Source organism: Acyrthosiphon pisum, chromosome A1 (genome assembly GCF_005508785.2).
Source record: "Acyrthosiphon pisum isolate AL4f chromosome A1, pea_aphid_22Mar2018_4r6ur, whole genome shotgun sequence".
In the NCBI taxonomy this organism is placed as follows: domain Eukaryota; kingdom Metazoa; phylum Arthropoda; class Insecta; order Hemiptera; family Aphididae; genus Acyrthosiphon; species Acyrthosiphon pisum.
Genome location: NC_042494.1, coordinates 112,356,484 through 112,371,852, shown reverse-complemented (window position 1 = coordinate 112,371,852; position 15,369 = coordinate 112,356,484). Strand labels below are relative to the sequence as shown.

The 15,369-nt window shown below is 26.1% G+C and overlaps 1 protein-coding gene across 2 annotated transcripts in view; it reads left to right on the top strand.

Annotated features, from left to right (window-relative positions):
- The window catches only part of LOC100167273 (regulating synaptic membrane exocytosis protein 1), a 203,275-nt gene that overhangs the window by 64,644 nt on the left and 123,262 nt on the right, over positions 1-15,369 (top strand). For both annotated transcript variants that reach the window (XM_029488061.1, XM_029488060.1), the window contains exon 4: positions 6,339-6,450. In XM_029488061.1, coding sequence (XP_029343921.1) covers positions 6,339-6,450 — 112 coding nt within the window. The remainder of the gene's footprint in view (positions 1-6,338; positions 6,451-15,369) is intronic.

Here is a 15,369-nt window from a genome sequence, read left to right as displayed (position 1 = left end):
TAATCTAAAGTGGATTGTAAGTTTGTCTGTTTTTTTTTTTCAAGTCATTGATCCATTAAAAACAACTTATTTTAACTTTCATGTTGGCAGACAAAATGTACGTCCAATAATTGTAAACCATTTCCATTCGTCGGTAAATGGATGGGTGTGGCGTTATAGATTAAGGTTAATCCAAAACTATCATGTGGATAGCCGTCCGTGTAAGTAGAGATTTCCCATGTGGAAAAAAGTGCCAGAGAAATATTTTTTTACCTTATTCTCAGTTGATCCCAAGAAATTGGGTATTATTTTTATTATTATTATTCTTTATTTCCTAACATATTAGTCGTATAGGTACCAAAAGTGTTTAACAGTTTTCATTTATAATTGTCTTAGAAAAACTGCTTCATGTTAATATTAAAAAGATTTAAAGTTTTATTACATAAATTATTTTATAAAACTAAATGGCTTCATAATTTTATAATATTATATAATATTTTATCACTGCAGATAATGTTTAGAAAAACAAGATTTATTATATTGTTGAGGAAATTTGGGACAAATTAAAGCGAACTATGGTGGAGAGTGTTATAATGAAGGCTATTGGAAGCCTCAAGCGTTGAATTTCAACTTCAACTGAAATACCCGCCCATCCATAAATAAAGATGGAAAGACGAAATATGCTCAGTTTATTTTAAGACAACCAAGTCATAACTTATTTATTTTTAAAATTAAAATCAAATTATTAATTAGGAATTTATTTTTCCATGTTTGAAAAATAAAAAAATCCAGACAGGAAGTAAGTATGTAGAGACTGATATGTCTCATTTCACTCACCTTAATGTTAGATATTGGTAATGTGTTGTGTCATGACACTACATTTTAAATCAAAAATAAATCGATTCATCCAAAAAACGATTTTGATTAGGTCTGATTTAAGATCACATTAATTCGAATTAATTTTTATCAACCATCAGTAGTATTGCAGGTATAGTGTGACATCTAATAAACCTATTGGAAAATCGAAGAATTATCATTTAAAAGAATGATTTATAAGAAATGTCTAATTTATTACATGGATGAGTACTCGTTATAATACATGGAAAAGTTTTCAAAGAAAAATATTTAAGCAAAAACAAACAAGTGAGCAAGTAGGTAGTAGGTACCACTCTGCTGTAAAGTTGAAATCGAATAGAGTAGATAGCTAACTCGTCATTGAGTAGCTATCTGTTGTAATGATAAATCATTGTATATAAAGAACGATTCTAGACGTCCTCTATCAGTCGATATTGCTAAGTATACCACTCAATTATATAAAAAAATTTCTTATTTTTTTATCATCCAAATATATAAACAATTTATGTTTTTGTACAAATCATGCAATGTCAATGAATCAGTAGGTATAGGTATTTTCGTAATTACAAGGGCTAGGTATAAAAACCTACATTGCTAGATTTTATCCAACACTAAACATAAAATTGTCTTCCCATAATTTTTTTATTTCACACATTTTTACGTTTAGATCATACAAAACTTTAACATTATGATATATAGGAGAACGTCTACGTTATCTAGCAAAGAAAAACGCTACAAAAAGAACTGATCGTCAAAAAGTATGCTATGAAAAACGTAAAGCAATGATATTTGAAAATAAAAAAATTATAAAGATGATTAAATATTTTAAAATGTAGGTATTAAATTTCAAGATGCAAAGGGACCCTTTGCCCACATAGTTTTATTATAATACATTGTTTATATTTATTATTATAGGCAATAGTATTATTAATCTGAATATTTTTCAAATGTTACTGTGTACCTATAGTAAAAAATAATCATGAACGTAAAAGTTTCAAATCTCCAAGAATAATATTTTTGAATTATAACAAAATAACTAATTCATTATTCTTGGTTTAAATATTCAATTTCTTCAACATTTGAACTTCAAATATCTATTAAAAAAGTTGTACTTATGTATTTTTTTAAATTGTTGAGGTTTAGTTAGAATACTTCTGACTTCTGACTTAGGAACTTTGTAATGTTATACATTTTAACTACAAAAATATTTTTTGTGATTTAGAACAAATATGTTCCAAATTTGAATTTCAAAAAATTATAAGTAAATTCTAAAATACTAGAATAGTACAAAGAAAAATACGGTTCCTCATATGATCATAACTCATGAGTACTTTTGTCAAATCTACAGCAAACCAATATTTAAAATTAAAATAAGTTGATAGACTGCAACTATGGGGAAACGCAAAAAAGTCCAATCTAAACAAAATTCAAACTTTCCAAAATCTAGCGCTTCGTACATTTTTAAATGCCCCTCCTTATGTTTCTAATCATACTATTCATTCAGATTTAAAAATACCTCTAGTGCACGATGAAGCAAAAATTTATTACAAACGTTTCCACCTCCACTTATTATCTCACTCCAATCCGCTCGTTAGAAATCTCTCTACTCCAACTATCCCCGGAAACCCTCCTAGAAGGTTAAAACGAAAATGGTGCCGTGACTTGCTTGAATAAATCAAGTACTAAAAAATTAAGTATATTCATAAAAAAAAAAAATAACATGAAATATAATACATATTATAGAAATAATAAAAAAAAAAAAACGAGTGAAAGTGTCATTATTGGGTGGCTGCTCTCGTCAAACGTAACATGTAATATATAATTAATTGTAAACTGTTATTATTATTAATATTAATTTGTTTTGATACCTTATATGTATATTCTGTATCACATTTACCTATAGTGCCTAAGGTATAGATTGTAAATTTCTCTTAAAAAAAAAAAAAATAAGTTGATATGTGTAGAAAATATGTAGGTAAAGGTATATATATAAAATACCGTAATTTTATTTATCTGATCTGTTTTCATGCTATAACAATGCATATTATTATGTTTTGCTAAATAATCTACTTTGTTGTTTTAATTTAAAATTAGGATTTTAATAGAACATTTTTTCCAGCAGCATATATTAAAATACCTTTCTTATGACAATATAAATATATGATTGATAATAGTTCTAATGAACAGAATTCACAATAACTTATAAATCATAACCAATATTAACAGATATTAACAATATTAACTAATATAACATCAATGATTATCAAATTACTCGTGATTCGTTAATCGTGTAAAACAATAGCAACTATCTATAACAAAGGTATTATTTTAAATGTATATTTTTTAACAAAAATATAATATTATGAAAAATAAAAGTGAGTACACAAATTCAAGTGACTTCCAACCAAAAAAAAAAAAATTTTAAAAAAAATAGTAATTATAAATTAGAATCAAACTGTAGGTACTTTTTAATGTTTCATAAATATTTATATTTTTAGCTATATATCTTATTGTTACCACTTACCTGTCTCAAATACATGTTCAAGGTAGCGGCCCGGATATACCTTTATAATTCACATACCGTATATATTTTCATATATGAACGGAAAGTAAAATAAACATAAAGATGACAACGAGGGCAGTTTTCATTAGCTAATGAAAGTAAATATCCAAACGGGATTATCGTTTAACGGTACGGAAACGTTTTAATGGCACCCAATGGGTATAATGTTACAAACCCGTGTTGTGTGGAAAAAAACCTAAAGATAAAATAAAAAAAATCACTTATAATAGAATTTTATTTTAATTTACCAACATTTATACTGGTAGATCATTATGATCCAAACAAAAATAAATAATTTTTTTTATTAATTCCTGATTTTCCACTTCTACTCGTCAATCGTGCATAATTTTTCCATTAAATTCTTTACAAAATATACAATATAGATATTAGATATATTTGTAATATTTAGATGAGGCCCGAAAACAGGTGGACGTATTACAATGTTCACGTTGTCAAACTTAACTCGAAAGCAATATTATCATTGAAAAAGCTACTGCAAAAAAAACAAACTATTTTTTTAGTGTTTTTCTTCCGTGATTTTTTTTTTAGACTTTTGGGAATTGTGAACTTCTAAAACACCCAAAGTCCCAATTTAGAATCGATTGACATCCTATATGAAACTTTTGGAGCGATTTTACTACCCTAAAAGTGTTTTCTGAAAAATAATAATAAACTGAAAACTGTAAAACCAATAGCTTCCTTTCTCCACACGCCAAATAGAACACAAAACACCGAAAGTTTGAAAAAACAATTCAATATTTATTTTTCAATGCATGGTGTGTATATTTTTGGTGCTGAATGATTGTGTATTCGATGTAAAAATGTTTTACAAAAATCTCCAAAGTTGTCTTGAAAATTTTTTTAGTGTATGAATTTTATAATTAATGTTTGAATATACATATCGTGATAACATATAATATTAAAGGGTTTGATTATTTTAAAATTTGAGATCAGTAGTTTAATATTTCAATACGCAGTTACTCATATTTATTATTCTTTACAAAATTAATAAATAAATGTTAAAAATATTTTATCATTATTGCTAACTGAAACCAGTTTAAATTTTCCTTTACCTACTATAGCCGCTATCACCTATATAATACAGATTAGAAGAAAATACATGTATTCCGGTCCCCTCGATAATTCGAAATGTCTGTCGGTGGGACACAATCTACAATTTGAATTTTTTTCCACGAACCTCTATAATTTGAATTTCTTTAAACGCAATTATATGTAAGTTCATATTTATGTACATATAAAGATTATGTACAATCTATTTGACATACTTTAATGAAACTAATAACGACGGTGGTTAAATATTATCGTAGTTTATAAATGTTATCGTACCTTACCTACCTAATCTAATTACCAAAATAAACCTAAAAATAAATGTAATATATACATACAATTTTTCACCTCTCTTTAATTTGAATTAATTTGTTTTACCTCGATTATTCGAACACTCAGTAAATCGAAAACCTTCATAAATCGAATTTGTAACTCGGCTCTCTAAATTTCGAATTATCGAGTGACTACTGTATATAGTAAAACAAAGTTGGGATAACAATTTATTTTAGTACGATGATTTATCATTGTTTACTAAATGTTTTATAACTACCTATAATATATTATAATGTATATATAACTAGCCTGTATCAAAGTGTGTACAGTGAGTGAAGTATCATCATCTGGTATCTTAATTCTATTCAACTTTCATGACTAATTGAATGATTTTTTTCTTAATCGTTCATATATTTATTGTTTGTATTAGAAAAATTGTACTATAATTAAAACCTGAATGCATTAAGTGTATAATTAATGATTTAATAGAATTTATATTATTTACTTATTGACGTTAATTTCCTGTTTTGGGAGGTGAAGGGTAAATTTCTTAACAAGAATTTAAACTCTTTTGTATAATTACTCCTATTAAATAACGTACTTAAATGTCACATTATACATCATTATATATAACTTATATTAACTGAAAAATTCTACTGATACGTAAAAAAAGAAATAATATAATTAAATTAAAATTTTTTTTTTCATATCATACATTTGCGTTAGGTAGTTATAGAAGAACATATTAGGTATATTATGTAGATTAACGAAGTACTAATATTTTTATTATATAATATAAATTGTAGCTATAGTGTGACCCTAACGCACATCTAACTGCCTTTTGGGGCTTTATGGTAACTGTATGATACATTGCTATTAATATCAATGGTTATTGATTTGAGTATTTGCCCACGTTTATTCTTCTGTTATTTCATCTAAATTCAAATCTCTGAACGTGACCGCTCAAAAGAAACCAACTATATTTAATTTGCATTATATCACCAGCAGTCACATGCTTTATGCGCGTGATGTAAAATGTGGTTAGCGCAAGGGAAACCGTACCTTTAAGGATGTTTGTGTTTGTACATTGAATATAGAAAATCCACATCCACATTCTATATGTCTAAATGCATAATATATCAATAAATGGACACACGGACTGATCATTTTAATAATAAAAAAAAAACTAAACTAAGTTTTATGCATACAAAATGAAAAAAAGAAAACATTTAATTTAATTAATTTATACAAGTAGTTTTAAGATAGCAAGGCTGGTTCTAAGGTCGTGACTGCGTTCCACTGGAAAACTTACCGGTCTCTCACCGGCACACCTCCTTTGACGATATTATTTGACTTTTTGGTTTATTATGAAACAATGGAGTTTTAAATAATTTTACTTGTGTTAATTAAGCACTTTTAAATACGTTCAGGAAACATATTTTTATATATATATATATACTTACTTATATTCGTCTCTAAGAATTGTTCTAAAATTGCTATTTTTAAAAGTTAATAAATAATATTATTAGGTACGTTCACCGTTAGTTTTGTACTTCAGGCGATGAAAATTAATAATGAGTTTAAAATCACTTTTTTTCAGTGACCACCAAGCTGAATAGTGCTAGTAGTCGTCAGAATCCGGCAGAGAATAGTCCTACTTCTAGTCCTGCGTCTCCGCCAGAAGATAATACGAATAAGCAACCAACTACAACGTAAGTAATTTTTAAAAATAACCAAATTTTAACATAATAATTTTAAGTATTAAATTTTAGTTTTAAAAAATAAAACAGTAAAAAAAATATATTGTAGTATATTATTTAAAAGTATAGTTATTAATGATTGTATTTTAATTATAATATATATATATATATATATTATATATGCTTTCAAATTAAAATAGACTAATATTTGCAGATGTTAAAGAAAACTAAAAACAATTTGTTAGAATATTAATCAATATACAAATATGAAAAGTTGTTGTTTAAAAACTTCAGATTAATAAAATATTTAATGATAATCGATTACTTATACTTTGTTTCAAGCTAAGATTAATTAATATTATAGTATATATTACAAATTCATAATATTGTTGGTAAACAACAATAGTGACTGTATAATATCGGATATCGAACTAGTATTACAAAACATAAAGCACTGCCGGACTTCAGCAGAGACCAGGTGTTGTGAATTCATTTCGATTCGATTGTACCAGCGCAGCTGAATTTTGTGGTGGTGTGTTGTTATGTTACATTATTATAATTTATAAACATACGCATTTTATATTAAATCATCCATTAAAAATCCACCCAAACCGATACCATGTTAAAATAGAGCCTGCCAACGATTCTCCGAATTAAGCTTATGTTGGTGTTTTATTGTAAATTATTTTGTAAGATAAGACTAGTGAAGTATTATTTAAAATAGAAAAATAATCAAAACAATATCAATACATGGTTTTTTATCTATAAAAATATTCAAAAAATTGTTCATTTAAAAATAAAATATGTTTTTTTGCCAAATGTTCGGTATAATATTATTATACTATAAAATATAGAATGTCATTAAATACAATAAATCACGCCCGTACGTAGATTAAAATTGTTTTATAAATTATAATTAGCTGTTTACAAAGTTTAGGACGTTCTTACATCATGATTAAACCAATTAATTGAAGTAAAGTCTTTAGAAATACATCCTTTTCAACTTTGACTTTAGTGAAAACAATGTCACGTGTCTTGTGAATATGTAGTTCGTTTATTCATTATTATGAACAAAAAAAATCACTTTCGCTAACAACTTTGAAAATTTCATAAATAACAATAACACATTTTAAATAAGCTTAATAATAATAATAGGATTTTGAAACTAAGATTGTTATATGTTGTAATATCATGATATTGTAAGCCTGCTTTCTATTCATGACAAGTAAAACAATTTTGTTCAAATGTTGGTTTAATTTTCCAAGAATGAGTTGCATGATTTAAATTGTGCTTTCAAGTCATGTTTCATACATTGCTTAGACTGTCAAACATTTGACCAATTTAATTTTAACACTATACATTATAGTATACATAATATAATATAATATAGTAGGTACATAAACGTTTGTATTTAAAGTTGATACTCATTTTATTGAATGTATAATTTATTAATTCAGTGTCTGAGTATGTACTCAACTAAAATTGGTAAAATGTAATATAACACTATATTTTAATTTCGATTGACGCGTCAAAGTATTAAAATTAACAGCCTAGTTTTTATTTGAACAATTGATTAATACGACACTTAACCGTTTATATACAGGGTGATTCACAAATAATGATCACCCCCTATTTCCCATTTAATTATTTATTTGTTCAAATTCAATAATTTGGAGTTTTTATTATACCTACCGTCTTAAAACCATATCTTTTAATTCTTGAGTTTTTTGTACTACGCTGTAAGAAGTGAACTGTGGTGATGCAATCTTTTGGTTCTCAAATTATGATAGTCACTTTTTAACTGTAAATTATATAGGTAAGTAGTGAATATTTTTTTTTTTTTAATTATGATTTATCTTATTCAAAATTCGAACGAGTTGTTACTTACTTATTAAAATGTTTATTCTAAGGATAAAAGTTCTTAAAAATATGAAATAGATGTTATATTGGATTTAGTATTCATTACACTTGGTCCATTTTTACTAGTTATAAAATTTATAATTTGTATAATTATTAATTGTCGATGGGTTAATATTAATTACAATCATTTTTAAATTGCCATAGCCCCTATATCTTCCAAAACTATTATCATGGACTTATTAATGTACCTTATAGTACCTACATAAAGTTAAAAATTCAAACTCTACTTGTTGAAATTTTGATTTTGATGGTCATCGTCAGACAAAATACCTGCTAATAATTTACAGTGGAATTTTTATCTCCGATGAATGGAGTACAACAAATCTCAAGAGTTTTTAAATATGGTCTTTAAGTATACTTGAGAATTCCAAAAATCATATTTTGAATAACTGTATTATTGAAGAACAAAATTAGTGAGCATGGTTGGTGATATACCCTGTATAAAGAAGTTTTGTTTTATATCAAATTGCCTAAAATTAAATATTCCTAAAAGCATATTTTTACACTGTGATAATATAATCTTGTTCAATCGAACAAGTTTTTACGACCATTCATATTTTATTCCCTAATGATTTTATACTTACCAATACCGGTATTAATGGTATTTCATTTTCCACTTATTAATCTTTTTGCGAAACAAATCTGTAGTATTGTGGAGCCAACGCTCAATGTTCAAAAATTCAGGTCAAGGATCGGAATCATCTGAACAATACAAACCGTTTAAACTTTCAAGAATATACATTTTAATACACATATTATATAAATACATTTAGTATTATCATCGTGTACTTAGAATTTTTTACTGTTCGTCGTCGATGTTATATATTTTTTAAATTTTTAATCTAAAAGTATTTTTCAATAAACAAAAAAAAAATATACCATAAATATACCATAATATGCATGTAAAGTCTGATCCAGAACGATGGAGTTGTTGTGATTGTAAAATAAAATTATAAAATGCATTAATTAAAATTACTATAGTTACATCGTTCGTGGATTTATATGTGACACAAAAAAAATTATTAGTGATTCTAAAAATGTAATTTCAAGTGAAACCAATCTGAGTTTTAAAAAGAAATACGTTTTAATTTAAAAGAAAAACACTCACGATTGCTTAGAATACATTTTTGTTTGCAAATAATACCATTAGTTTAAACACCTACACAGAGATCAAAACGATGTTTGATATATGTAACACATAAAATGATTATAATAAAAGAAAATATTAAATTATTCTAGCTGCAGATCGATAAACGCTTCGTGCAAACATGGTGTTATTTTATTATAGACATTAAAGTTTTGCAGCCGTGACAATTTTTGACTTGGTATAATATGGAGTTATTATTATTTACAAATTACCGTATTCGTAAAATATTCAAACACTTTCAACAAATTATTTTTATATTCTAAGCTTTCAAACGATTTTGCTATACTTACCTACTATATAATGTAAAAAGAGACTAATAAATGTACAATATATGTATAATATATACACACTATGTACTTATTAGTATTCTACTACACTACTTTCATTAGCCAGTATGACTTTATTTAATGGTAAACAATGTTTTACCTGTAAATAACTAAAGTAAACAAAAAAAAATAGTAAATCAACAAATCTAACCGATACCGCTACGAAATAATTCAATTTTATTATTACTTGTATATTATAGTTCAGCGTTATTATCTTTAATTTTTTAGTGGTATTGATTTTTATGGAAGTCTTTGGATCGCCCCTTGGCACATTTTGCGTCAATCGATTGTGTTTACATGATTACCCGACTACTAACCGAACACAATTTTATATAATGACGATGACTTACTACAGTTTTTGTTTAAACCACTCTTAAAATCTTAGAAAACAAAGTGAATAATATCTCGGTCAATCTTGGCCATCCCTCGCTTGAAGTGTGCAACCGAGATTAGGGTTGATGGGCAGAGGTGGAAATGCGACGACTCCCTGCTCGGGGGACTAAAACTAAAACAAACTTCTATCGAATTCCGTGACCAGGGCGTCCTTAGAAATTGCTTAGTACACAAAAACATCAAAGACAGATACATATATAATTGGTTTTAGAGAAATAATAGGTATAAAAAACATAGGTACCTATAATGAAAATTAAAAATGACAACGGTTCGGAACATAATTTAAAGATATTACATTTTGAATAAAATAAAATAGATGAATTTAAGTATAATTTAAGTGATAAAAAACGATTATATTATGATAGGTATGTTAGCTAATATTCTAATCATTTTTTATTCAAATAAATATTTATATTTTTGAAAACCAATTAAAATTAGGTACCTATAATTCATAACTCAAAAATACTGATGAGGTCTCATCATACCGTAGCTGGTTAATATCTGCATTATTAATTATTATATTTATATAATTACATCTTTAATAGATATCTTGTTGCCTGCAATTTCAGATAAATCGTATACGACTTTTGAGCTTTTACTGCACGCGTTTCTTGTCGGAATTGATTATTGAGAGTGAGCAACTGATCGGATCCAAACTTAAATATCGAATATTCCTGCATTTTTACTATAGATAATTTCAATTTCAACTATATTTTTTACAGACTTGAAACTCGGAAAACTAATACAGATTATCGTCTACATTTTTGAGAATGCTGAATCTATTCAACAATCAACCTCTCTCAAATGTATTAAATATTAATGGAATTGGTAGTCCCCAAATCCATATAAATTTTTTTTAAATTTACTCACATTTACTTAGAGTCTTAGAAAATAAAAACTGTAACCATTATATTTTGGTTATAGCTTTTAGCAAAAATAAACAATGGATATACGACGCTGACCATATTTAATTAGTGTTCTGTCAAATGGAAACTACTCATCGTAATTATTTTTATAAAAGCAGCCGTGTCACTCAACTGTAATATTAAAATATACTTATGCACTTTACATTTTTAAGTATTCATTTTATTCACGGTCGACTTCATAAAATGTCAATGGTTTAATATAATACTACTTTTCATCAAGCTTAAATAATATCTTTGATAATGACACCTCACTAATTAAATTAAATGAGCTTTATAATAGATTTATTAAGTAAAAATATACATTGCCTTACAAGATAATAAATACGTTATAGGTATGTACCTATTAATATTTTCAACCTACGTATTTTTTTCTTTTATATAAAATCCATTTAATATTTTATAACGTATAAAATAAGTTATTTGTGGTGATAAATTAACTATTTAATAACATTTGGATGACAGTTAAAATAAACAAAAAAATGGTATTAAATCTAAATGTACCTATATCATATTATAAAATATAAATTATAATAATATTTTTACATCAATGTTTGAGTACTCAAATATATTTTATATTATAATACCATAACACAATATGTAAACGTCAAGATATTAATTTAGTTAAAAGCAGTACCAAACACATACTTGCCAGTAGCAGTATGTCAAACAAATATACCAGAAAATGTATGGTTCAGTTGGCACATTGGATGCAACTTGGTTTGGTGTCAAAATATCATGGGAAAATCGGATCTAGGCGCGCAATCCACCAGGTACAATTTTCGTGTGCACGAAATCGTCTCAAAGTTAAATGCCAATTTTGAATTTCTCGTTATCTGTAGTTGTCATCTATGGGTTCAATTCAGTTTAGGTGTCCTCCCGACCTTGCACGTATAAGAACGTGTTTATAGACGATAAAATGAAAGGATCTTTTGGAAATTGTGTTTGACTCCGCACATGATTTTGAAAACCCTGCATGGCTTTACGATTTGTATTTATTTAAGACTTGACGTTATTATATAGTAAAATAGCGTTCATTTTTTTTTTGTGCGCACGATGTTTAGAACTCGGGGGAATTTCGCATAATACGCTATATATGGTAAGGAAAGACCTTAATTCGATTTGTTTATGCTTTATTAAATTCCTTGTCTTGTGTACACGGGTCGTTATTAGATTGAATGCACTATATAACTATACGTTCGCGTACGTAAAGAAATGAGGGGAAAAAAATGAGAAACTGGAAGGAAAAAAAGCTACCATCGATATAGACCACTATAATACTCATTAAAAATATGAAGGAAATAGCGACACTGTTCTACTTTTGTTGTGCTGAATATGAGTTGTTTTATTTTTATTATTTAACATTGCACTTTTATTAGATTAAAAAACGTAGTTTTCATAAAATGAAACGGTGTATTAATTGTAAGTATTTGTATATCTGAGCTCGATTTTTCTCATTGGGTAGGGAATGCTCTACATGTATAAAACTAAATAATAATATTTTATAAATATTTATTGCATATTTGAATGTTTGATTTCAATTTACAAACTCTAAAGCTATATAATTTAGGATTTTAAAACTCAGATTGGATGCATTTTTATTTAATGATGCAGTTTTATCAATTGGTATTCGTATTGAAATAAAAATTGATTTAACTACAAAATGCCAAATGGAATTATTAAAAATATACGATTACTGACTTTTCAAATCTAGAACACGTCACATTCTATACTTGTATCATGATTATTGAAATATTAATGATAGTGATAATAATACATGTTATGTGGCTGCTCGGCGTGGTGCAGTGGCTGTGAAACCAATTACGCTACGTGATTGAGAGTAAGCAACGGTCGCAGCCACTAGTTCTTGGATGGGTGACCACCCGGGTTCGTATAGTGTGCTACCTAATACCTAGCCACACATACACGTGTTCTTAACCAACAGTTCCAATCTTCCCGTACCAACACTAACCCATCTAGTAGGCTAATGACTTCAGTCGTCCAAGCCTTAAATTAATGAAAAAAAAAAAAAAAAAATACAATTTATATTTGAATTATATCAGACAAATATGTTCTAATTGTAAACCTATTGGCTGTTATATTTTATACTTAGGACATTTACTACAATTACTCTATATAGTATACATATAATAATATTATGATTATGTAAAACTATATTTCCATAGTGGATTGTTAGCAATAAAGTGTTTTTCAATCTCAAATCTTAGTTTATGCAATAATAATCAAAAAAATAAAAATGTATTAGAACATTTTTAATATTTTATTGTCTTCTAAAAAGTCATCTAACAGTTATTTATTTATTATTTTCCCCTTGATCGTAAATAACTGTCAATTAACATTTAGTATAAAAAATATTTTGAATTAAAGAAACAAAAAAAAAAATATCGATGCCTCATGTGTTTTATATTACATAAACAAACTAAGTACTAAAACGAACTACAAATTAAATTTTCCATGAGCCTGAACTTAAGTTTATACTTAATCAAACTTGATTATATTTTATCGTAGTATTCATGTGAAACATTAACATGTTTTTCATACCACGGCATGAGTTTGAAAATGTCACTATTGCGGTATTCAAGTCACGTAACTAACAGCTGTCACCCCCAACATATTTTACAGTACAATTACATTTGGAGCGTTCTCTCTCGGCGGCTTCTGAAAAATTACAGAAACAGCATTAATATAAATTAGAAATTTGAAACAAACAATAATGATAACTTTTTTGTTCAAAATAATAGGTACCTATATTATGTTGAATGAAAAACAATATAAATTCGTGATTGTATAATATTATTATTGTCATTCTTAGACGTACGTTGCGCCAGCCCCCCCCCCCCCCCCCAAAGGAAAATCTATAAACAAACTATACAGATATTTAGCACGTAATTCGCACGAATTCGTACGCCTAGTTTGAAATTCGCACGATCTTCCTTCCCCTCAAAAAAAAATAATTCACCTCATAGTAAAAATAGAATTTTATCTTTATTTATTATTATTATCTATACTGAAGAAAATTTATTTGAGATAAAAAAAACCCTGATTGAATATAACAAATCTAAAAAGAAACTTAATAAAAAAATTTGATTGAAAATTTTTTATTAAACAAAGTTTTTTTAACAAATATAGACTTTTTCATTATATTTACATTTTCATTAGGTAAATACAGCTTTTTTTAAATTTAAATTGGTGTTTTTACAAGTTTTTTATTCTACTTGTCTTTTTTTTATTGAAATACAAATTATGAAAAAATCAATATTTAATAAAAAAAATATTTATTGAATTAAAAAAGTTAAACAAATCTTGATAGAATATTTTTTACTATATAGTTTTTTATCAAATAAAGTTTTTTTATTTTATTTACATTTTTTAATTAATACAGATTTTTTTGTTTAATTTAGATTTTTAATAATTCGACAAACGACTTGAAACTATGAAAAAATATATTTTCAAAAAATTTTACTTTTTGAAATAATGAGTGTTTGATAAAAGAATCACCCAGTATATCAAATTATGAAAAAAATCTCTATTGAAGAAAAAATTTATATTTGATAAAAACCGTGATTGAATATAACGAATCGAAAAAGAAATTTAAAAGTAAATTATTAAAAATTTAAACTAAACAAAAAAAATCTGTATTAATTAAAAAATGTAAATAAAATAAAAAAACTTTATTTGATAAAAAACTATATAGTAAAAAATATTCTATCAAGATTTGTTTAACTTTTTCAATTCTATCAATATTTTTTTATTGAATATTGATTTTTTTCATAATTTGTATTTCAATAAAAAAAGACAAGTAGAATAAAAAACTATTGTAAAAACACCAATTTAAATTTAAAAAAAGCTGTATTTACCTAATAAAAATGTAAATATAATGAAAAAGTCTATATTTGTTAAAAAAACTTTGTTTTATAAAAAAATTTCAATCTAGATTTGTTTAATATTTTTAATTCAATCAAATTTTTTTATTAAGTTTCTTTTTAGATTTGTTATATTCAATCGAGGTTTTTTTTATCTCAAATAAATTTGCTTCAGTATAGATAATAATAATAAATAAAGACAAAATTCTATTTTTAGTATGAGGTGAATTATTTTTTTTTGAGGGGAAGGAAGATCGTGCGAATTTCAAAACCGGGCTTGCGAATTCGTGTGAATTACGTGCTAAATATCTTTATAGTTTGTTTATAGATTTTCCTTT